We start from the raw sequence: 26,128 nt of genomic DNA on the forward strand, positions 1-26,128 counted from the left end.
GTAAGAGGAGACATTATTGTAAAGGAGAGAGCAGTACGGAGGGTCCACCTAGATCCCCCATCATCTGATAAACACATAGAAACAATGTACTCAGTCAGTGTGTGTGTTTCCTACAGATGGATCCAGTAATGGGAACCCACCAGAGAGATGTCCTCGTCCTCTGTATTCCCGGGATTCCACACAGGAAGGTCACACTATCCCTCACCATCATCAGGTAGGTGGGAATGACCATGTAGACCTAAAAATGTGTTCTACGCTATGAGAGGACATTCTTCTACATAATCTCTTGTTCCTTTTTTTTTTTTTTTTACAAATCTCTACTCTATCTTTTTTGGGATTTAGAGAGAAGAGCTGAAATACATTAAAGTTGAAACTGAAGAGGAAGAAAAGATGATTGTTAGTGGAGAACAGCATTCTATGGAGAACGTCTATCCTCCGTATTCCCAGGATTTCACAAAGGAAGAACCCAGCATCTCTCAGGTAAAGAGGATTTGTCAATAGAACTTAAACTATGAGAAAACATTCTTATATATATTTATTATTGACAGTTTTATCAATGTTATCATTTTGGGGTTCAGGATGAAGAACTGAAAGACATCAAAGTTGAGGTAAAAGAGGAAGAAAAAGAGACGATGGTGAGTGGGGATCGGCAGTCTAAGGAGGAGCGGGAGATGATTATGGAAAGTGAACAGGCGGAATCTTCACTTTGTATCGACACAAGTAAGTAAAAATTACTAAATGCAGAAAAAGTTCACAATTTATTTTTCTTCTATGAGTATTATTTATGTATTTAAATAATTACAAGGAGGAGATACTGTACACCATATGAAAGGTCCATCTCCATTCCTCAATATAATGTCATGTTCCCAACAAATGAGGAGATACTGTACACCATATGAAAGGTCCTTCTCCATTCCTCAATATAACGTCATGTTCCCAATAAATGAGGAGGAGATACTGAGATTGCAGGCTTGGCTGGCTTAAATCAGGTTTGGTCTCCACCCAGAGACTGGCCACATTAATCACCTTGCAGGTGGACAGACAGACATGGAGAAGGCCATATGACAGGTTCATCTTCATTCCTCAATATAACGTCCTGTTCCCAACAAATGAGGAGGAGATACTGTACACCATATGAAAGGTCCATCTCCATTCCTCAATATAACGTCATGTTCCCAACAAATGAGGAGGAGATACTGTACACCATATGAAAGGTCCATCTCCATTCCTTAATGTAATTGTTTTCTAATTGAGGAGTTGAAGACACTGTACAGATGACTTCCTATATTATATCAACAGTCTCTTACAGTTACCTGTAGCATTGCATATACTTCATATTATGGGTCACCCTTTGGAGATGTCATGAGGTCCCTGTATCTAGTAAATTGTCCATCACTATTGCATACCATATGAACGGTCCACCCCAGTCTTCAATAAATCCAGTGTTTCTTGATTCCAAGAAATTAGGTGGAGGAAGGCCCATCTCCGTTCTCACTCTAACAATGTCATTAAAGCAAACACCGACCTAGTGTGGTTTTTGTGCATTTTATCTGGTTTGTATTGATATTTTGTGTTATGGTTGCACCCAGTTCCATGCCAGAGCTCTAAAATACTGTAGAGTATTAGACCAACATACTGTATATAACTTCTGAATGAAAGCAATGAAGAATTCTAATAACATTTGACCAATGATTTCCTACAGGTGGACACTACGTCTCGAAAAATATATCTTCAGAATATAAAGCCACATCACAATGTTCTCCCGGAGTAAAACGCATTACACAAATAATACATCATAAAACCTATCAAATGGAGAGATCCTGGGATTTCTCTGATCCTGAGGAATCTTCTGATGATCCACATACTGTTATTTTTGAATCTCACAGTACACATCTATCTAATCCTGAGGAATCTTCTTTAAACCATGAAGGTAAGCGCTCCTTGTCACGTACAATGTCTGGGAAATCTTCTAAAGAAACTGGAGAGCCTCCTATACAACAGAAACGTTATAAGACTTACTCATGTCCGGAGTGTGGGAAATATTTCAATCAGAACAACGCCTTAATTATTCACCAGAGATCTCACACAGGAGAACGTCCTTTCTCATGTTCCGACTGCGGTAGATGTTTTAGTGACAAAGCAAATTTTCTTAATCACAAGAAACTTCACACTGGTGAGCGTCCTTATTCATGTTCAGAATGTGGGAAAGGTTTCATTCAGAAAGTACACCTTCGTAAACACCAAAGAATTCATACGGGTGAGCATCCCTACGCATGTTCAGAGTGTGGGAAACGTTTTAGTAATAAGGAAGTACTTACTCGACACCTGAGAATACACACGAGTGAGCATTGCTATTCATGTCCAGAGTGTGGGAAGAATTTCAAATGGAAAGGAAATCTTCTTATACACCAGAGAATACACACGGGTGAGCGTCCTTTCTCGTGTTCAGAGTGTGGGAAAGGTTTCATGCAGAAAGAACACCTTCTTGTACACCAGAGAAGTCACACAGGTGAGCGTCCTTTCTCATGTTCAGAGTGTGGGAAAGGTTTCATGCAGAAAGATCACCTTCTTGTACACCAGAGAATTCACACGGGTGAGCGTCCTTATTCGTGTTCAGTATGCGGGAAAAGTTTCCCCCAGAAAAGTGTCCTCAACCGACATCAGAAAATTCACGCAGACTAACAACCTTTTTTACATTCAGATGGAGAAATGGAGATTGGGGCAAGAGTGACCACCAAGAGAACGTGTGTGTCCTACCTTGTATTTATAATGTGAAACATGTTTCGATTAAAGAATATCACTTATTGTACACCAGAATATTCACAAAGCCTAATATTCTTTTTATGGTCAAATTGGTGTATCTGGGAACATTGCAAAAGTATAATGGTGTTCTTCGGGTGTGATGTGATGGAAGTAGGTCTGCAGGAAGTATAGCAATATGGTCCTCTAAACATACAATGCTGCCTGGGTCCCACACTCAGAGACATCACCATAGTACTAAACTGTGCTAATACATGGGCAAATACGGCAATCCAATGGGCCAAACTTTTTATTGGACTTGCTTTACTGAAGGAACAAGCTTTTCATTGGACCAACTAAAGAATAATTATTATTAAACTTTGTTTCTTTTACTCCAACTTAATGGTGGGTTATATTATTGTGTTTTAGTCTCGTATTTTGGTTTTCTAAAATAAAAAAGAAAGATCTACTCTTTACAATATTCTTTTGACCACAATTTTCCATGAATGCGAATGTGCTCAGTTCATAGAGAGTCTTCCATGGGTGTGGTGATTGGAATGTGCTCAGTGCTCAAAATCTACTCCAGATACCCAAAGCCAGATACAAGTGCAAAGGAGAATGGGGATTTGCAGTCCAAGGACCTAGACTATGGAATGCTCTACCAACCAGCATCCGAATGGAGGTGAACCACCTGGCCTTCAGAAGAAAAATCAAAACCCATCTCTTCTGAGGGCAAAAGTTTACTTAGGAAATGGATACTAAGCGCCCAGAGGCGATTCAGTTTGCATGTGTTGCGCTATATAAGTTTCTCACTCACTCAGTTCATAGAGAGTCTTCCATTGGTGTGGTGATTCGAATGTGCTCAGTTCATAGAGAGTCATCCATTGGTGTGGTGATTGGAATGTCCTCAGTTCATAGAGAGTCGTCCATTGGTGTGGTGATTGGAATGTCCTCAGTTCACATTGGTGTGGTGATTGGAATGTGCTCAGTTCATAGAGAGTCATCTATTGGTGAGGTGATTGGAATGTGCTCAGTTCATAGAGAGTCTTCTATTGGTGAGGTGATTGGAATGTGCTCAGTTCATAGAGAGTCTTCTATTGGTGTTTTGTTCGTGAGATGGAGAGTCCAGGTGATCAGTGGGAAGAATGCTCCTTACATTTGTGGTCAGTGTTAAGAACGTTCATTACATTGGTGATCAGTGGGCAGAATGTCCCTTAATTTGGTGGTCAATTTGAAGAATGCCCCCCCATTACATTGGTGGCCACTTGGAAAACTGTCTCTTTAGATTGCTGGTCAGTGAAAAACATTTGCCCTTACGTTGGTGGTCGGAATGTCGCTTACATTGGTGGCCAGTAGACAGAATGCCTCTTACTTTGGTGGTCAGTTTGAAGAATAGCCCCATACATTTGTGGTTAGTGTAAAGCAGGGGTCTCAAAGTACCGGCGTATCAGGAGATACGCCGTCGTATCTTCTATCTGAATCTACCCCTTTGTCTTTTTTCAACCTCATTTATTTTACCTACAGGGAAGCCTTATTATAGGCTTACTTGTAGGTAAAAATGACCAAGGAGGGTTTACAACTGCTTTAAGGTCAAGTGGAAGATCAGGACCAATGCATCATTAACCAGGTATGTAGAACACAGGGAAAACATTGTGTGAGGAATCAGCAGCAATGGCCAGATCTGCATGGCTACACTAATGCCCTGTACACACGATCGGACCTTTGTCCGACCAAACTCACATCGGAATTCCGACGAAATTCCATACAATAGAACATGTTCTATATTTAAACTCCGATGGAATTCATCGGAATTTCTCCGATGGGGCATACTCACGGTAGGAATTTCTGATGGAAAAAGTCAGTCTGTTTTTTTTCCATCGGAAATTCCGATCGTGTGTACGGGGGGTCCCCGGGTTACGAACAAGATAGGAACTGTAGGTTTGTTCTTATGTCGAATTTGTAAGTCGGAACAGTACAAGGCCGGCCGTGGTGCACCTCTGCGAGGCAGCGGCGCAGGAAAGAGGGGTGATCTGCAGGCTTCAAAGGGCCGGACCAGGCCGCGGCAGGCGTTTTTAGCACCCCGATAGCCACCGGAGCCTACCAGGCCTTTGGATGGGCAGGCAGGATGACGAGGGGGGGCCCATTAACTCACAGCCAGGCCAGGAACGGCTCACTCCAGCAAGGCACAGGCCAGGAAGATGGCGGCGGCCGCGGGTGTATAGTCATGGGCAGAATCTCCGCAATACAGGCACAGGACACAGAAGGGTATGGAGAGGAACAGGCAGGCAGGTAATTAGGTTGTTTTTCAGCGTTTATGTGCACGGATGGCTAAGGATGGAGTGCAGGATTCTTGGAGCTCCTCACTAACGCGGCAGTGACGTCACTTGGACCCCGTTCGCAGTCATTCGCAACTCAAATGTTCGTAACTCGGGGACCCCTGTACAAGGCATTAGTAGACTGAGACCAGACTATATATAGTAAAATTAATAGTAAAACAAAAAATATCCAAATACCAACAAACAGGAAACACAGCAAACATACACGATAGAAGTGAATGAAATGAAGAAATGCCTAACTAGCAAGCTAACAAAATAACAAAAGCCTAACAAAACTACCTATATACAGTATAAATAATATGTACAAAATTAGGAAAACTGGTAAGCAGAGTAAAGTAGAGATGCAGGGAACATATACTGCAGGAAGAGGGAACCAGGACTTGGATCAGGAAAAAGGGGAGCAGATACGAGGCAACAGGGCACAGAATACAGGCCAAGAGCAAGTTCAGGATCAGGCTCAGCAAGGGACACGTACAGGATCAGGAAGGAATTGGACTCAGGATTAAGCAGCAAGCATGCACCTGGCAGGCAAAGCAAGAGCAAAACACTGAGGCGACGTATACTAGCAGAGGAGAGAATAAATACTCTCCCAGCAACCAGCATCAGGTGGAGACTGATAACCAAAAACTGCTGGATGCTGGGAGACACCCGCTTGTGTACGCTGGAACTACAACTTTCCACCCAGGTAACCACAGTGCCATCAGCAGGTGAATCAGGTCCTGATACACTGAGGCACTGAAGGAAGCTAGGGGACTGGTTATTTATACTGTAACTTCTCAGCAGCCAGCATCAGGTGGAGACCAATTACCGGGATCTGCTGGCTACCGAGTTTCCCCTATTAGTAGACACCGGAACTACACCCTTCAGCTCTGGGAACTACAGTACTACCAAAAGGTGAATTCAGGTCCTGACAATGTTCAAGTGCATTGGAGATCCGTGTTCACTATTTACCTTGCAATGGAAATCAGTGGGAAGAATGTCCCTTAAATTAGTAGTTAGTTGAGAGAATGCCCTCCTTACAGTGGAATAAATGCTTTCCTATATCGGTACCATGGGAAGAATGTCTATTACATTGGTGATCAGCGACAAGGAAATGTCTATTAACCACTTACCCCCCGGACCATATTGCTGCCCAAAGACCAGAGTACTTTTTGCGATTCGGGACTGCGTCGCTTTAACAGACAATTGCGCGGTCGTGCGACGTGGCTCCCAAACAAAATTGGCGTCCTTTTTTTCCCACAAATAGAGCTTTCTTTTGGTGGTATTTGATCACCTCTGCGGTTTTTAGTTTTTGCGCTATAAACAAAAATAGAGCGCCAATTTTGAAAAAAATGAATATTTTTTACATTTTGCTATAATAAATATCCCCCAAAAATATATAAAAAAATAATTTTTTTCCTCAGTTTAGGCCGATACGTTTTCTTCTACATATTTTTCGTAAAAAAAAATCGCAATAAGCGTTTATTGATTGGTTTGCGCAAAAGTTATAGCGTTTACAAAATAGGGGGTATTTTTATGTCATTTTTATTATATTTTTTTTACTAGTAATGGCAGCGATCAGCGATTTTTTTTTTCGGTATTGCGACATTATGGCGGACACTTCGGACACTTTTGACACATTTTTGGGACCATTGGCATTTTTATAGCGATCAGTGCTATAAAAATGCATTGGATTACTATAAAAATGCCACTGGCAGTGAAGGGGTTAACACTAGGGGGCGGGGAAGGGGTTAAGTATGCCTGGGTGTGTTCTTACTGTGGGGGGGGGGGGGGTGGCCTCACTAGGGGAAACACTGATCCTCGGTTCATACATTGTATGAACCGAAGATCAGCATTTCCCCTGCTGACAGGAACGAGAGCTGTGTGTTTACACACACAGCTCCCGGTCCCCGCTCTGTACCGAGCGATCGCGTGTGCCCGGCGGCGATCGCGCCCGCCGGGGTGCACGCACGGGAGTCGGGGGCGAGCGGGGGGCTGGGAGAGAGGACGTCATATTACGTGCTCTCGCCCAGCAGAGCCACCTTGTGGACGTATTTCGACGGTGCGCGGTCGGCAAGTGGTTAAATTGGTGGTCAGTGGGAAGAATTCTCCTTACATTGGTGGTCAGTGGGAAGAATGTTCCTTTTTTATATTGGTGGTCAGTGGGAAGAATGCCTCTAAGAACCCGTACACATGATCCAACTTTATGGCCATAATTGTCTGATGGACGCGTTGTGTCGGATAATCCGACCGTGTGTATGCCCCATCAGACAATTGTTGGCTAAATTAACGACAACAAATGTTGGCTGTTCATGCTCATCAATTGTTGGGCATAAATCTGTTACGTCGCTTTATCCGATCGTGTGTACGCAATTACGTCCAACTAAAATCCGATGTACAAACACGCATGCTTAAAACCAATGCTAAACATCAGACAACAATAACAGAAGTTGCCCAAAGGGAGGCGGTAAAGAGCTTGCTTTGGTGAATGTTGGCTGAAAATTTTGGGCCGTGTTTATGCATACCAAGTCCACAGCCAACGCCCTTCGGAAAAAAATCCACGGAAAAGTTGGATGGAAGTTGGATCGTGTGAATGAGGCTTTACATTGGTGGTCCGTGGGAAGAATGCTCCTTACATTGGTGGTCAGTATAAAAGGAAGGCCCCTTAAAAATAAAAAAAATACACAAAAAACTATAATAAATGTTTATAATATAAGTACGTTTTACGGTATAATAGGTACTAAAGCACACAAACAGGATAAATACACCTTGATGCCGATTTTGATGTACGTAAGTACAATGTGGGCTGCAGTACTCACAATTTCCACAAGATGGAGATCCCACTTATTAGCGTGGAACGCAAAGAAGGAAGTGATGTAACATGCAGACAGGAAGTGATGTAGATTAAGACAGGAAGTAATGTAGGGTTAAGACAGGAAGTGATGTAGGTTTAAGACAGGAAGTTCAAGAAGAAAGGCGATTTAGTAGGAAATAACGAAGAGACAAAACTGGGTCTTGAGGCAGATAAGGTAAAATCATGAGATTTTGGTTAATAACCATAAAAATAGAACCATTTATCCAACTGTCCATCCAGAGACTCTGGTTAGTAGACCAGATACATCCTAAATATAGAACCATTAATCCAACTGTCCATCCAGAGCCTCTGGTTTATAGACCGGATACATCCTAAATATAGAGCCATTTATCCAACTGTCCATCCAAAGCCTTATAATTTTAAATTCCACAAATAGAGCTTTCTTTTGGTGGTATTTGATCACCTCTGCGGTTTTTATTTTTTGCTAAACAAATAAAAAAAGGCCGAAAATTTTGAATTATTTTTTTCATTTGTTTCTGTTATAAAATGTTGTAAATAAGTAAGTTTTCTCCTTAACTGATGGGCATTGATAAGGCAGCACTGACGGCCACTGATAAGGCGACACCAATGAGGTGGCACTGATAGGCGCCACTGATAGGCATTAATAGGCAGCACTGATGGGCACTCATGGGTGGCACTGGTGGGCGCTGATAGGCGACACTGATGGGCACTGAAAGACTGCACTGATGGGTACTTATGGGTGGCACTGATATGCGGCACTGCTGGGCACTGGTAGATGGTACTGATAGGCATGCCTGGTGGCACTGGCAGTGTTAGGAATTGTGGGTGAGCACTGATTGGCAGCTGCCTGGGCACAGATTGGCATTCTCTGGTGGTCTAGTGGGGCATACCTGGTGGTCCTGGGCGGCTTTCCTGGTGGTCCTGTGCTGTGTTGTTTTGCCAAATCTTGGGCCTCTGTTCCAGCCATGGCTGTTCTGTGAGTGACCACTATTTTTGTCTGGGGTGTTGGTACCACCCCAGGCCAAGGGTGGCAGCAGTGGAGTCAGGGCATATTGGGTGTTTCTCCTCAGCAGCCAATCAGTGGGGGTTGATCGCCTCGCTGTGCATGCTGGGGGAGAGTACTTAAGGGAAGACATCATTGGTTCGCGGTCGTCGATCGCTGGTCGGTGCTTAATCCTGTGTTGAGAAGGATTCTGGACCGAATATATCTACACCTTTGGGAAGGTCTGTGGCAGAGACTTTGCTGAAGTTTCCATGTGACACTCTGGATGCTAGGCTGGTGAGAGAGGCCTATCCAGGTGCACAATACCCACTCTGGCTAGAGTGGCGACAAAAGTTTTATCGCTGGAAACAGGATTGTTTGCGAACAAAGTTATACACCTGAACCTATTACTTACTATCCTTTCTACCTTTTCAACTACTATTTTTATTATTTTACCCCGTTGGGTAATAAAGCACGCAAAAAGACATCTAAAGTGTGGACATTGCAGTTCTTCTCAGCTCTCATCGTGTACCCTAGACGGCGAAAGAATAGCGGTAACATGCCACCCAAAACAAACCAGCGGCTCCTTTGGGGGTAGTGCTACATAGATAAGAACTTGTATAAAGTGTCAGAGCTACGGAGGAACACTGGGCAGACCAGTGATGAGCTCGGGTTCAGCAGACATGTAAAGTTCGGTGCTGAATCTGAACCCCCATGAAGTCAATAGGGAATGATTGTTGTAAAATAGTTTTGGCCATTTTCTACGCTTATAGGCACGGAATTGTCAAACAAATGGTATTGGGGTGAGTATTGCCGTGGAGAACATGTACCAAACCAAAAAAGTTTATTGATGTTTTCGTTTGGCTTTGAGCAGTGATTTTATTAATGTTTAAAGTGAAACAAGAAAAATACAAAACTCCAGGTCAGGAGGAGGCGAGGAGGATTCTGGGAGGTCACATGACATCTCTAGTAATAAAGCACAGACCTGACCAGAGAGGTGAGGAGGATTCTGGGAAGTCTGTAGTGATGATTGTTATTTTCTCTCTTTAATCAGGATTATAAAGTAGTGAAAAAAATATCTGGAGATCCATTAACACCCAGCAGCCGTCTTCACAGGACGTCACCCATCACAGTGCCTCCACCTCACTGCCTGACAACAGAGGTAACCAGTGCCAAGAAGATTCTAGAAATTGACAACAAGATCATTGATCTGGTGACAGGAGAGGTGAGCGGTGCCGGGAATTCTGGGACATTATCCAGTAACAGACAAGGGATGTGTCTGGATGGTGACTGTATTATTGTGTGCGTCAGGTTCCTATAAGGTGTCAGGATGTCACTGTCTATTTCTCCATGGAGGAGTGGGAGTATTTAGAAGGACACAAGGATCTCTACAAGGACGTCATGATGGAGAATCAGCCGCCCCTCACATCACCGGGTAAGAGGAGACTTTATTGTAAAGGAGAGAGCAGTACGGAGGGTCCACCTATATCCCCCATCATCTGATAAACACATAGAAACAATGTATTCAGTCAGTGTGTGTGTTTCCTACAGATGGATCCAGTAATGGGAACCCACCAGAGAGATGTCCCCGTCCTCTGTATTCCCGGGATTCCACACAGGAAGGTCACACCATCCCTCACCATCATCAAGTAAGTGGGAATGACCATGTAGACCTAAAAATGTGTTCTACGCTATGAGAGGACATTCTTCAACATTATCTCTTGTTCTAGCAATCCTATCATTTTGGGGTTCAGGATGAAGAACTGAAAGACATCAAAGTTGAGGTAAAAGAGGAAGAAGAAGAGACGATGGTGAGTGGGGATCAGCAGTCTATGGACAAGCAGGAGATGATTATGAAAAGTGAACAGGCGGAATATTCACTTTATATCGACACATCACCGGGTAAGAGGAGACTTTATTGTAAAGGAGAGAGCAGTACGGAGGGTCCACCTAGATCCCCCATCATCTGATAAACACATAGAAACAATGGCCTGGATTCACATACATCGGCACATATTTATGCCGCCGTAGCGTATCTCCTTTACGCTACGCCGACGCAGAGAGGCAAGCACTGAATTCACAAAGCCAGTGCTGCCAGATCTGCGCTGGGTTTCCTAGGCGTAAGCCGGCGTATGTGGAAGTGGGCGTAAGCCATGCAAATGATGGGCGGAGTGCCAGACAGATGTGTATAACGAACGGCGCATGCGCCGTTCCGTGGACGCATCCCAGTGCGCATGCTCAGAATCACGTCGGAACTACTGCCTAAGATACTTCGGATCACTGCCTACGGTGTGGACGTAACCTACGCCTAGTCATATTCACGTCCTACGTAAACTACGTCGGCTTGTGTTCCCTGGCCCAGCCATTTGCATTGATGCTGCTGAGTTACACCTCCTTTATGGGGCATAGCTTTACGCCGGACGTATGACTTTACGCGCACTGCGTCGGACGGACGTACATTCGTGAATCGGCGTATCTCCCTCATTTGCATATGTGAATAGCGAATCAATGCGAGCGCCTAAGGCCCCGTACACACGACCGGATCGATCCGCGGGGATTGATCCGCGGATCAGTTCCAGCAGATAGATCCGGTCGTGTGTACGGCCTAGCGGACATTTTCAAGCGGATAAAAATCCAGCCGACGGATTCCCAGCGGATAAAAATTTCTTAGCATGCTTAGCAAGCATCCAGCGGACTGATCCGGTCGTCCGTACAGACTCACCGGATCAGTCCGTCCGCTCCCATCCCTCGCATGCGTCGTAATGATTCGATGCATGCGTGGAAGTATTTACCTTCCAGAGTCGCGCACGTCGCCGCGTCATCGTCGCGGCCACGTCACCGTGGATGTATTCCGCAGGGATTTCAATCTGATGGTGTGTACAGCCATCAGATCCAAATCCGCCAGAGGATTTATCCGCTGGAAACGGTCCAGCGGACCGTTTCCAACGGATATCCTCTCGTCTGTTCGAGGCCTATTACGTCCAGCGTAAATATGCGCCCACTCTACGCCGGCGTAGGCAAGTAACGTCGGTCGGAAGAAGCCTATTTATAGGCGTATCTCAGTTTCAGAGTACGGCGCATAGATATGACGGCGCATATTTTCACTTACGCGGCGTATCTGGAGATACGTCGGCGTAAGTGCTTTGTGAATCCGGGCCAATGTATTCAGTCAGTGTGTGTGTTTCCTCCAGATGGATCCAGTAATGGGAACCCACCAGAAAGATGTCCCCATCCTCTGTACTCCCGGGATTCCACAAAGGAAGATCACACCATCCCTCACCATCATCAGGTAGGTGGGAATGACCATGTAGACCTAAAAATGTGTTTTACGCTATGAGAGGACATTCTTCTACATAATCTCTTGTTCTTTTTTTTTTTTTACAAATCTCTACTGTATCTTCTTTGGGATTTAGAGGGAAGAGCTGAAATACATCAAAGTTGAAACTAAAGAGGAAGAAAAGATGATCGTTAGTGGAGAACAACAGTCTATGGAGAGCGTCTATCCTCCGTATTCCCAGGACTTCACAAAGGAAGAACCCAGCATCTTTCAGGTAAAGAGGATTTGTCAATAGAACTTAAACTATGAGATAACATTCTTATATATATTTATTATCGACAGTTTTATCAATCTTATCATTTTGGGGTTCAGGATGAAGAACTGAAAGACATCAAAGTTGAGGTAAAAGAGGAAGAAGAAGAGATAATGGTGAGTGGAGATCAGCAGACTATGGAGGAGCGGGAGATGATTATGAAAAGTGAACAGGCGAAATCTTCACTTTATACCGACACAAGTAAGTAAAAATTACTAAATGCAGAAAAAGTTCACAATTTATTTTTCTTCTATGAGTATTAAGTATGTATTTAAATAATTACAAACAGGAGATACTGTACACCATATGAAAGGTCCATCTCCATTCCTTAAAGGGGTTGTAAAGGTACAATTGTTTTCCCCTAAATAGCTTCCTTTACCTTAGTGCAGTCCTCCTTCACTTACCTCATCCTTCCATTTTGCTTTTCAATGTCCTTATTTCCTCTGAGAAATCTTCACTTCCTGTTCTTCTGTCTGTAACTCCACACAGTAATGCAAGGCTTTCTCCCTGGTGTGGAGTGTCGTGCTCGCCCCCCTCCTTGGACGACAGGAGAGTCAGGAGCTCCTTTCTCTATCGGCAACGTTTTGGAGATGTCATGAGGTCCCTGTATCTAGTAAATTGTCCATCACTATTGCATACAATATGAAAGGTCCACCCCAGTCTTAAGTAAATCCAGTGTTTCTTGTTTCCAAGAAATGAGGTGGAGGAAGGCCCATCTCCGTTCTCACTCTAACAATGTAATTAAAGCAAACACCTACCTAGTGTGGTTTTTGTGTATTTTGTCCTTTATCTGGTTTGTATTGATATTTTGTGTTACGGTTGCACCCAGTTCCATGCCAGAGCTCTGAGATACTGTAGAGTATTAGACCAACATACCTGTACTGTATATGACTTCTAAATGAAAGCAATGAAGAATTCTAATAACATTTGACCATTGTTTTCCTACAGGTGGACACTACGTCTCGAAAAATATATCTTCAGAATCTAAATTTACATCACAATGTTCTCCCGGAGTAAAACGCATTACACAAATTATACATCATAAAACCTATCAAATGGAGAGATCCTGGGATTTCTCTGATCCTGAGGAATCTTCTGATGATCCACATACTATTATTATTGAATCTCACAGTACAGATAAATCAACAGATCCATCAAATCCAGAGGAATCTTCTTTAAACCATGAAGGATCTCACACAGGAGAGCGCTCCTTGTCACGTAGAATGTCTGGGAAAGCTTTGAAAGAAACTGGAGAGCCTCCTATACAACAGAAACGTTATAAGCCTTACTCATGTCCGGAGTGTGGGAAATATTTCAATCAGAATAGAGCCTTAATTATTCACGTGAGATCTCACACAGGAGAACGTCCTTTCTCATGTTCTGACTGCGGTAAATGTTTTAGTGACAAAGGATATCTTCTTAATCACCAGAAACTTCACACTGGTGAGCGTCCCTATTCATGTTCAGAATGTGGGAAAGCTTTTGTTCGGAAAGTACACCTTCTTAGACACCAAACAATTCATACGGGTGAGCATCCCTACGCATGTTCAGAGTGTGGGAAATGTTTTAGTAATAAGGAAGTACTTACTCGACACCTGAGAATACACACGAATGAGCATCCCTATTCATGTACAGAGTGTGGGAAGAATTTCAAATGGAAAGGAAATCTTCTTATACACCAGAGAATACACACGGGTGAGCGTCCTTTCTCATGTTCAGAGTGTGGGAAAGGTTTCATTCAGAAAGATCACCTTCTTGTACACCAGAGAAGTCACACAGGAGAGCGTCCTTTCTCGTGTTCAGAGTGTGGGAAAGGTTTCATGCAGAAAGATCACCTTCTTGTACACCAGAGAAGTCACACGGGTGAGCGTCCTTATTCGTGTTCAGTGTGCGGGAAAAGTTTCCCCCAGAAAAGTGTCCTTAACCGACATCAGAAAATTCACGCAGACTAACAACCTTTTTTACATTCAGATTTGGAAATGGAGATTGGGGCAAGAGTGACCACAGGAGAACGTGTGTGTCCTACCTTGTATTTAGAATGTTTCGATTAAAGAATATCACTTATTGTACACCAGAATATTCACAAAGCCCAATATTCTTTTTATGGTCAAATCAGTGTTTTTGCGAACATTGAAAAAGTATAATGGTGTTCTTCGGGTGTGATGTGGTGGATGTAGGTCTGCAGGAAGTATAGTAATATGGTCCTCTAAACATACAATGCGTCCTGGGTCCCACACTCAGAGACATCACCATAGTACTAAACTGTGCTAATCCAATGGGCCAAACTTTTTATTGGACTCTTGCTTTACTGAAGGAACTAGCTTTTCATTGGACCAACTAAAGAATAATTATCATTAAACTTTGTTTCTTTTACTCCAACTTAATGGTGGGTTATATTATTGTGTTTTAGTCTCGAATTTTAGTTTTCTAAAATAAAAAAAGAAAGATCTACGCTTTACAATATTCTTTTGACCACAATTTTACATGAATGTGAATGTGCTCAGTTCATAGAGAGTCTTCCATGGGTGTGGTGATTGGAATGTCCTCCGTTCATAGAGAGTCTTCCATTGGTGTGGTGATTGGAGTGTGTTCAGTTCATAGAGTCCTCCATTGGTGTGGTGATTGGAATGTCCTTAGTTCATAGAAATTCATCCATTGGTGTGGTGATTGGAATGTACTCAGTTCATAGAGAGTCGTCCATTGGTGTGGTGATTGGAATGTGCTCAGTTCATAGAGAGTCGTCCATTGGTGTGGTGATTGGAATGTGCTCAGTTCATAGAGTCGTCCATTGGTGTGGTGATTGGAATGTGCTCAGTTTATAGAGAGTCTTCAAGTGGTGTGGTGATTGGAATGTGCTTAGTTCATAGAGAGTCATTCATTGGTGTGGTGATTGGAATGTCCTCCGTTCACATTGGTGTGGTGATTGGAATGTGATCAGTTCATAGAGAGTCATCTATTGGTGTGGTGATTGGAATGTGCTCAGTTCATAGAGAGTCTTCTATTGGTGTTTTGTTCGTGAGATGGAGAGTCCAGGTGGTCAGTGGGAAGAATGTTCCTTACATTGGTGATCAGTGGGAAGAATGCCCCTTACATTGGTGATCAGTGGGAAGAATGTTCCTTACATTGGTGATCAGTGGGAAGAATGTTCCTTACATTGGTGATCAGTGAGAAGAATGTTCCTTACATTGGTGATCAGTGGGAAAAATGCCCCTTACATTGGTGATCAGTGAGAAGAATGCTCCTTACATTGGTGATCAGTGGGAAGAATGTCCCTTACATTGGTGATCAGTGGGAAGAATGTCCCTTACATTGGTGATCAGTGGGAAGAATGCTCCTTTTTATATTGGTGGTCAGTGAGAAGAATGCCTCTAAGGGCCCGTACACATGATCCAACTTTATGGCCATAATTATCTGATGGAAGCGTTGTGTCGGATAATCCAACCGTGTGTATGCTCCATCAGACAATTGTTGGCTGACAAGAAAAGTTGGCTGTTCATGCTCACCAATTGTTGGGCCATAAATCTGTTATGTTGGTTTATCCGATCGCGTGTACGCAATTACGTTCAACTAAAATCCGATGTACAAACACGCATACTCAAAACCAATGCTAAACATCAGACAACAATAACAGAAGTTGCCCAAAGGGAGGCGGTAAAGAGCTGAAAAACAACGTGGTTTTGTGAATGTTGGCTGAAAATGTTGGGCCGTGTGTATGCATACCAAGTTCACAGCCAACGCCCTCTGGAAAAAAATCCATGGAAAAATTGGATGGAAGTTGGATCTTGTGAACGAGGCTTTACATTGGTGGTTCGTGGGAAGCATGTTTCTTACATTGGTGGTCAATCGGACGAATGCTCCTTACATTGGTGGTCAGTAAAAAAGGAAAGGCCCCTTAAAAATAAAAACAATACACAAAAAAACTATGATAAATGTTTATAATATAAGTACGTTACACGGTATAATAGGTACTAAAGCACATAAAACTAAAATATCTTTTTAGGATTTTTATATAATAATTGGTTTGTACTTGAGGATAAAAATAAGCAACAAAAAGGATAAATACACCTTGATGCTGATTTTAATGTACGTAAGTACAATGTGGGCTACATCACTCACATTCTCCACAAGAGATCTCACTTATAAGCGTGGAACGCAAAGAAGGAAGCGATGTAACGTGCAGACAGGAAGTGATGTAGGGTCAAGACAGGAAGTGATGTAGGGTCAAGACAGGAAGTGATGTAGGGTCAAGACAGGAAGTGATGTAGGGTCAAGACAGGAAGTTCAAGAAGAAAGGTGATTTAGTAGGAAATAAGGAAGCAACAACTGGATCTTGAGGCAGATAAGGTAAAATCATGATATTTTGGTTAATAACCATAAATATAGAACTAGTTATCCAACTGTCCATCCAGAGACTCTGGTTAGTAGACCAGATACATCCTAAAAATAGAACCATTTAGCTAACTGTCCATCCAGAGCCTCTGGTTTATAGACCGGATAGATCCTGAATATAGAACCATTTATCCAACCAGAGCCTATAGTTTATAGACTGGATACATCCAAAATATAGAGCCATTTAGCCAACTGTCCATCCAAAGCCTCTTGTTTATAGACGGGGATACATCGTAAATATAGAACCATTTATCCAACTGTCCATCCAAAGCCTCTGCTTTATAGTCCGGATACATTCTAAATATAGAACCAATTATCCAACTGTTCATCCAGAGCACCTGGTTTATAGATGGGCTACATCCTAAATATAGAACCATTTATCCAACTGTCCATCCATATACGGAGCAACAAGATCAAAAAGTTCCTCTTATCTTCTCAGTTGTCCCTCTCTTTGGACCACCATAAAAACCATACAATTTATTTACCTATCCAAAATCTTATACTACACTAAACCTTTAATTCACTCATACTAAAAAAGTATTCCTCTGTTTTAGCTCAGGAGAGGCACTAAGTTCTAAACAAGGCAGCAGAAGGAATGAACATTGCTACAGTACATAGAATAAGACCCCTTTCACACTAGGGGGGTTTGCAGGCGCCATTGCGCTAAAAATAGCGCCTGCAAAACCACCTGAAACAGCAGCTGCTGTTTTTCCAGTGTGAAGGCCCTCGGGGCTAACAGGACCGCTCCAAAAGTCCTGCTAGCCATATCTTTGCAACGGTGAAAGAGCAGTGCGTTTACTGCTCCTTCCCATTGAAAGCAATGGCAAACCGCCAGCAATGCACCTCTGCAGAGGCGCATTGCCGGCGGTATTAACCCTTTTCCGGCTGCTAAAAATCACGGCGATTTACCGCCAGCGCACCTCCCGCCCCAGTGTGAAAGGGGCCTAAGGGATAAAGCTCCTGATTTTTGTGATGCCAATTCTGTACCTCACAGTATGTTGATGGAGGATTGTTGGTTCTCTTTGGCCCCTCACCAAAACCTGTCTGGTTGTCCCATCTTTGTCATGTGATCCTAACCACCAATCACAGTAAAAATGCCCCCCAGACCTACAGTATTTTCATGGTGTGTCCCTATTAGGCCTATTTCCCCTCAAATCCTGTTCTCTTTCAATCATCAACTGGGCAGAAAGTGAGGGAAGAACTACCTACGTAATCATGATACAGACAGAAGAAATCCTCATTATAGTTAATTAATCCTCTTCAGCCAATCCAAACCTAAAATAAAATATTTTGGTTAGCGTTGCTCTTTAACCACCTCCATACCGGGCACTTACCCCCCTTCCTGCCCAAGCCAATTTTCAGCTTTTAGCGCTGTCACTGTTTAAATGACAATTGCGCGGTCATGCTACACTGTACCCAAACCAAAATTTACGGGCATTGATAGGTGGCACTGGTGGGCACTAAAATGCTGCACTGATGGGTACTTATGGGTGGCACCAATGTGGCACTGACAGTGGTAGGCATTGTGGGCGGGCACTGATTTGCATTCCCTGGTGGTCCTGCGGGGTGGCCATCATGGTGGTCCTGGGCGGCTTCCCTGGTGGTCCTGGGTGGGATCCAAGGGGGGGCTGCACTGATAAACTATCAGTACAGACCCCCCCTGTCAGACGCGAATGAGGAAAAGACGATCGTCGGCTCTTCCTGGTTACATTGTGACCAGCCATGATTGGACACAGCTGATAAAGAGTGGTAAAGAGTCTCCGTCGGATTGGATTGGAGTTGCGGTGTGTCAGATTGCTGCGATGCGTGCCCCGGGGGTTGCACAGCGGCTTGTTATCATGCATACGTCATATGACATCCAGTCAGGTCAACAGAACTGCTTTGCCGATGACATTTTGCTATATGGCGGGCAGCAAGTTGTTAAAGGGAATCTCTGGTTTGCTTTCAGTGAGATTGAGGAGACCAGTACTACAGATAAGAACTTGTATAAAGTGTCAGAGCTATGGAGGAACACTGGGCAGACTAGTGATGAGCTCGGGGCCAGCAGACATATAAAGTTCGGTGCAGAATCTGAACCCCCATGAAGTCAATAGGTAATGATTGTTGTAAAACAGTTTTGGCCATTTTCTATCCTGATAGGCACGGGATTGTCAAACAAATGGTATTGGGGGTAAGTATTGCCCTGGAGAACATGTACCAAACCAATAAAATGTATGATTTTTTTCGTTTGGCTTTGAGCAGTGATTTTATTAATGTTTAAAGTGAAACATTAAAAATACAAAACTCCTTTAAATAACAGGGTCTGTTATGAATTATGGGGGGGGGGGGCGGCATGCTGTATTTTTTACTATCCTTGCCCCTTTGCTTACATAGCCAGAAAGTCTCAACCATTTAAGTGAATGGGGCCAGTGATGTCACTGGTTGTTAAGGACTCAGTGGTGCCTGCACCTACCAGTGTCCTTAGCAACCATTCACAGCATGAAGCTGTCATGTATAATAGTGTAAGTATTTCCACTATTATACATAATGTTCAAATCCTGCCAAACAGGTAAATTTTTGGGCATTCATCCAAATACCTGAACCGCTCATGTTTAGTCAAAACTTGTGTTCAGATTGAAACGTTAAGCGCATCCCTACTGCAGACATTATTAATCCCAGTACAGTCCAGATAATTCTCAGTTTATTATCTGTCTACAGTGAGGAGAGTCCTGTATAGATCAGGAGGAGGTGAGGAGGATTCTGGGAGGTCACATGACATCACTCTTATCTCTATTAAAGCAGGAGTTCACCCGAAAAAAATGTTTTAACATTAGATTGAGGCTAATTTTGGTAAGCAGAATCAGGTGTCCTTTTTAAAACGAATGCAGTACTTATCGTTTTAGAGATCGATGTTCTCCCGCCGCTTCCGGCTATGATCTTCGGGACTGGGCGTTCCTATTTGATTGACAGCCTTCTGACGGTCGCATACAGCGCGTCACCAGTTCCCGAAAGTAGCCGAACGTCGGTGCCCAGGCGCCGCATAGAGCCGCACCGACGTTCGTCTTCTTTCGGCAACTGGTGACGCGCTGTATGCGACCGTCGGAAGGCTGTCAATCAAATAGGAACGCCCGAAAGAAGCCGAACGTCGGTGCGGCTCTATGCGGCGCCTGCGCACCGACGTTCGGCTACTTTCGGGAACTCGTGACGCGCTGTATGCGACAGTCGGAAGGCTGTCAATCAAATAGGAACGCCCAGTCCCGAAGATCATAGCCGGAAGCGGCGGGAGAACATCGATCTCTAAAACGGTAAGTACTGCATTCATTTTAAAAAGAACACCCGATTCTGGTTACTAAAATTAGCCTCAATCTAATGTTAAAAATTAATATTTTGGGTGAACCTCCACTTTAATAAAGCACAGACCTGACCAGAGAGGTGAGGAGGATTCTGAGAAGTCTGTAGTGATAATTGTTATTTTCTCTCTTGATACAGGATTATAAAGTAGTAAAGAAAATTTCTGGGGATCCATTAACACCCAGCAGCCGTCTTCACAGGACATCCCCCATCACAGTGTCTCCACCTCACTGTCTGACAACAGAGGTAACCAGTGCCAAGAAGATTCTGGAAATTGCCAACAAGATAATTGATCTGGTGACAGGAGAGGTGAGTGGTGCCGGGAATTCTGGGACATTATCCAGTAACAGACAAGGGATATGTCTGGATGGTGACGGTATCATTGTGTGTGTCAGGTTCCTATAAGGTGTCAGGATGTCACTGTCTATTTCTCCATGGAGGAGTGGGAGTATTTAGGACACAAGGATCTCTACAAGGACTTCATGATGGACAATCAGCCGGCCCTCACATCACCGGGTAAGAGGAGACTTTATTGTAAAGGAGAGAGCAGTACGGAGGCTCCACCTAGATCCCCCATCATCTGATAAACACATTTAGCCAGATTCAGTAAGACTGGCATAACTTTGAGGCGGCGTAGCGTATCGCATATACGCTACGCAGCCGTAAGTCAGAGAGGCAAGTGCTTTATTCACAAAGCACTTGCCTCCTAAGTTACGGCGGCGTAGCGTAAATTGGCCAGCCTAAGCGCGCCTAATTCTAATGTGGAGCAGGGGGGTGTGTTTTATGTAAATGATTCGTGACCTGACGTGATTGACGTTTTTTACGAACGGTGCATGCGCTGTCCGTGTATATATCCCAGTGTGCATTGCTCCAAAGTATGCCGCAAGGACGTATTGGTTTTGACGTGAACGTAAATTACGTCCAGCCCCATTCACGGACGACTTACGCAAGCAACGTAAAATTTTTACATTTCGACGCGGGAACGACGGCCATACTTAACATTGGCTAGGCCAGCTATTTGTTGGACTAACTTTACGCCGGAAAAAGCCTTACGTAAACGACGTAAAAAAAAATGCGCAGGGCGCACGTACGTTTCTGAATCGGCGTATCTAGTCATTTGCATATTCTACGCCGAACTTAACGGAAGCACCACCTAGCGGTCAGCGCAAATATGCACCCTAAGATATGACGGCGTAGGAGACTTACGCCGCTCGTATCTTAGCCTAATTTAAGCGTATCTGGTTTCCGGCGTAACTGTCTCTGAATCTGGCCCATAGAAACAATGTATTCAGTCAGTGTGTGTGTTTCCTACAGATGGATCCAGTAATGGGAACCCACCAGAGAGATGTCCCCGTCCTCTGTATTCCCAGGATTCCACACAGGAAGATCACACCATCCCCCACCATCATCAGGTAGGTGGGAATGACCACATAGACCTAAAAATGTGTTCTACGCTATGAGAGGACTCTTGTTCTTTTTTAAAAAAATCTCTACGCTGTCTATCCTCCGTATTCCCAGGACTTCACAAAGGAAGATCCCAGCATCTCTCAGGTAAAGCAGATTTGTCAATAGAACTTAAACTATGAGATAACATTCTTATATTGATTTATTATCGACAGTTTTATCAATCTTATCATTTTGGGGTTCAGGATGAAGAACTGAAAGGCATCAAAGTTGAGGTAAAAGAGGAAGAAGAAGAGACTATGGTGAGTGGAGATCAGCAGTCTATGGTCAAGCAGCAGATGATTATGAAAAGTGAACAGGCGGAATCTTCACTTTATATCGACACATCACCGGGTAAGAGGAGACTTTATTGTAAAGGAGAGAGCAGTACGGAGGGTCCACCTAGATCCCCCATCATCTGATAAACACATAGAAACAATGTATTCAGTCAGTGTGTGTGTTTCCTACAGATGGATCCAGTAATGGGAACCCACCAGAGAGATGTCCCCGTCCTCTGTATTCCCGGGATTCCACACAGGAAGGTCACACCATCCCCCACCATCATCAGGTAGGTGGGACTCAACACGTAGACCTAAAAATGTGTTCTACACTATGAGAGGACATTCTTCTACATAATCTCTTGTTCTTATTTTTTTTACAAATCTCTACTCTATCTTCTTTGGGATTTAGAGGGAAGAGCTGATATACGTCAAAGTTGAAACTGAAGAGGAAGAAAAGATGATCGTTAGTGGAGAACAGCAGTCTATGGAGAACGTCTATCCTCCGTATTCCCAGGATTTCTCACAGGAAGATCCCAGCATCTCTCAGGTAAAGAGGATTTGTCAATAGAACTTAAACTATGAGAAAACATTCCTATATATATTTATTATCGACAGTTTCATGTATTTTATAACTTTGGGGTTCAGGATAAAGAACTGAAAGACATCAAAGTTGAGGTAAAAGAGGAAGAAGAAGAGAGGTTGGTGAGTGGAGATCAGCAGTCTACGGAGGAGCGGGAGATGGTTATGAAAAGTGAACAGGCAAAATCTTTATTTTATATCGACACAAGTAAGTAAAAATTACTAAATGCAGAAAAAGTTCACAACTTATCCTTTTTCTATGAGTATTAAGTATGTATTTAAATAATTACAAGGAGGAGATACTGTACACCATATGAAAGGTCCATCTCCATTCCTCAATATAATGTAATGTTCCCAACAAATGAGGAGGAGATACTGTACACCATATGAAAGGTCCATCTCCATTCCTCAATATAACGTCATGTTCCCAACAAATGAGGAGGAGATACTGTACAGATTACCTATATTCTATCAACAGCCTATTACAGTTACCTGTAGCATTGCATACACTTCATATTATGGGCCACCCTTTGGAGATGTCATGAGGTCCCTGTATCTACTAAATTGTCCATCACTATTGCATACCATATGAAAGGTCCACCCCAGTCTTCAGTAAATCCAGTGTTTCTTGTTACCAAGAAATGAGGTGGAGGAAGGCCCATCTTCGTTCTCACTCTAACAATGTCATTAAAGGGGTTGTAAAGGTTTGTTTTTTATTTTCTAAATAGGTTCCTTTAAGCTAGTGCACAGGTGCCAAACACACGACCCACGGGCCGAATCCGGCCCTCCAGGCCATTTCATGTGACCCTCACACCTCTCCTGCTGGAGAGCTCCAGCCCTCCTCTGGTCCTCCTCCAGACCCTTACTTTCTGTTTTCAAGCAATGCATCCAGCTTCTTCCCAGCAGCAGCATAAGGAAAGGTGATGCACTGCGATGTAAGGGAGAGTAGGGGACTAAACTTCTGATGGTGGGGTGGCTCTTGACATCTAATGTAAGGGGAGGGGGATGCGCTGGACATCTAATCTTACAGATACAACCGGCCCTTTTGAGGACAATCATAATACTGATGAGGCCCACAATGAAATTGAGCTTGACACCCCTGACCTAGTGCATTGTTGGTTCACTTACCTTTTCCTTCGATTTCGCTTCTAAACGTTTTTTGTCTTTGTCTGAATTTCTCACTTACAAGGGGCAAGCTTACTGAGGAAAAACAGGAAGTGAGAAATTCAGACAAAGAAAAAAAAACATTTAGAAGCGAAATTGAAGGAAAATGTAAGTGAACCAACAATGCACTAGCTTAAAGGAATCTATTTAGAAAATAAAAAACAAACCTTTACAACACCTTTAAGGCCTCGTACACACGACCAGACATGTTCGATGAAAACGGTCCGCGGACCGTTTTCATCGGACATGTCTGCTGGGATCTTTTGGTCTGATGTGTGTACACACCATCAGACCAAATTCCCCGCGGACAGAATACGCGGTGACGATGACGCGGCGACGTGCGCGAACCAGGAAGTTCAATGCTTCCACGCATGCGTCGAATCACTTAGACGCATGCGGGGGATTTCGGGCCAGCGGACATGTCCGTTGAGTCATACTAACCATCGGACATGTCCGACGGACAGGCTTCCAGCGGACAGGTTTCTTAGCATGCTAAGAAACTTTTGTCCGCTGGAAACCTGTCCGCTAGGCCGGAAAACTGTCCGGTAGGCCCTACACACGGTCGGACATGTCCGCGGAAACTGGTCCGACGGACCAGTATCAGCGGACATGTTCGGTCGTGTGTACAAGGCCTCAAGCAAACACCTACCTAGTGTGGTATTTTGTATATTTTATCCTTTATCTGGTTTGTATTGATATTTTGTGTTATGGTTGCAACCAGTTCCATGCCAGAGCTCTGAGATACTGTAGAGTATTAGACCAACATACTGTATATGACATCTGAATGAAAGCAATGAAGAATTCTAATAACATTTGACCATTGATTTCCTACAGGTGGACACTACGTCTCGAAAAATATATCTTCAGAATCTAAATTTACATCACAATGTTCTCCCGGGGTAAAACGCATTACACAAATAATACATCATAAAACCTATCATATGGAGAGATCCTGGGATTTCTCTGATCCTGAGGATTCTTCTGAGGGTCCACATACTATTATTTTTGAATCTCACAGTACAGATAAATCAACAGATCCATCAAATCCCGAGGAATCTTCCTTAAACCATGAAGGATCTCACCCAGGAAAGCGCTCCTTGTCACGTACAATGTCTGGGAAATCTTCTAAAGAAACTGCAGAGCCTCGTATACAACAGAAACGTTATAAGCCTTACTCATGTCCGGAGTGTGGGAAAAATTGCAATCAGAATGACGCCTTAATTATTCACCTGAGATCTCACACAGGAGAACGTCCTTTCTCATGTTCTGACTGCGGTAAATGTTTTAGTGACAAAGGATATCTTCTTAATCACCAGAAACTTCACACAGGAGAGCGTCCTTATTCATGTTCAGAATGTGGGAAAGGTTTCATTAAGAAAGGAACCCTTCTTATACACCAAAGAATTCATACGGGTGAGTATCCCTACGCATGTTCAGAGTGTGGGAAATGTTTTAGTTGTAAGGAAGTACTTACTCGACACCTGAGAATACACACGGGTGAGCATCCCTATTCATGTCCAGAGTGTGGGAAGAATTTCAAATGGAAAGGAAATCTTCTTATACACCAGAGAATACACACGGGTGAGCGTCCTTTCTCATGTTCAGAGTGTGGGAAAGGTTTCATTCAGAAAGACAACCTTCTTGTACACCAGAGAAGTCACACAGGTGAGCGTCCTTTCTCATGTTCAGAGTGTGGGAAAGGTTTCATGCAGAAAGACAACCTTCTTATACACCAGAGAAGTCACACGGGTGAGCGTCCTTATTCGTGTTCAGTGTGCGGGAAAAGTTTCCCCCAGAAATGTGTCCTCAACCGACATCAGAAAATTCATGCAGACTAACAACCTTTTTTACATTCAGATGGAGAAATGGAGATTGGGGCAAGAGTGACCACCAGAGAACGTGTGTGTCCTACCTTGTATTTAGAATGTTTCGATTAAAGAAAATCACTTATTGTACAGAATATTCACAAAGCCTAATATTCTTTTTATGGTCAAATTGGTGTATCTGGGAACATTGCAAAAGTATAATGGTGTTCTTCGGGTGTGATGTGATGGATGTAGGTTTGCAGGAAGTAATACAGTCTTCTAAACATACAACGCTGCCTGGGTCCCACACTCAGAGACATCACCATAGTACTAAACTGTGCTAATACATGGGCAAATACGGCAATCCAATGAGCCAAACTTTTTATTGGACTCTTGCTTTACTGAAGAAACTAGCTTTTCATTGGACCAACTAAAGAATAATTATTATTAAACTTTGTTTCTTTTACTCCAACTTAATGGTGGGTTATATTATTGTGTTTTTGTCTCGTATTTTGGTTTTCTAAAATAAAAAAGAAAGATCTACGACGACGTGCTGAGAAAAATGAAGTTCAATGCTTCCAAGCATGCGTCGACTTGATTCTGAGAATGCGTGGATTTTTAACCGATGGACGTGCCCGCAGACGATCGTTTTTTTCTATCGGTTTTTTAACCATC

General features: G+C 43.4%; 1 protein-coding gene and 3 long non-coding RNA genes across 4 annotated transcripts; all 4 read left to right on the forward strand.

The window, feature by feature from the left end:
• The first annotated feature begins 178 nt into the window (after positions 1-178).
• Positions 179-25,605, forward strand: LOC120910134 (zinc finger protein OZF-like). The gene is made up of 6 exons (XM_040322010.1): positions 179-214; positions 343-480; positions 579-720; positions 1,703-1,861; positions 13,570-13,905; positions 24,978-25,605. The coding sequence occupies exons 2-6, from the start codon at positions 391-393 to the stop codon at positions 25,484-25,486; spliced, it is 1,236 nt and encodes a 411-aa protein (XP_040177944.1). The 5' UTR covers positions 179-214; positions 343-390; the 3' UTR covers positions 25,487-25,605.
• On the forward strand, positions 7,977-10,225 carry LOC120910250. Its single transcript, XR_005741454.1, has 3 exons — positions 7,977-8,083; positions 9,927-10,097; positions 10,184-10,225. It is a non-coding gene; the product is annotated as an uncharacterized LOC120910250 (long non-coding RNA).
• On the forward strand, positions 10,483-12,103 carry LOC120910294. Its single transcript, XR_005741500.1, has 3 exons — positions 10,483-10,521; positions 10,603-10,774; positions 12,064-12,103. It is a non-coding gene; the product is annotated as an uncharacterized LOC120910294 (long non-coding RNA).
• LOC120910217 lies at positions 21,653-22,133 on the forward strand. Its single transcript, XR_005741419.1, has 3 exons — positions 21,653-21,732; positions 21,831-21,978; positions 22,095-22,133. It is a non-coding gene; the product is annotated as an uncharacterized LOC120910217 (long non-coding RNA).
• Positions 25,606-26,128: the final 523 nt, after the last annotated feature.

The sequence above is a fragment of the Rana temporaria genome, chromosome 8 (genome assembly GCF_905171775.1).
Source record: "Rana temporaria chromosome 8, aRanTem1.1, whole genome shotgun sequence".
Lineage (NCBI taxonomy): Eukaryota > Metazoa > Chordata > Amphibia > Anura > Ranidae > Rana > Rana temporaria.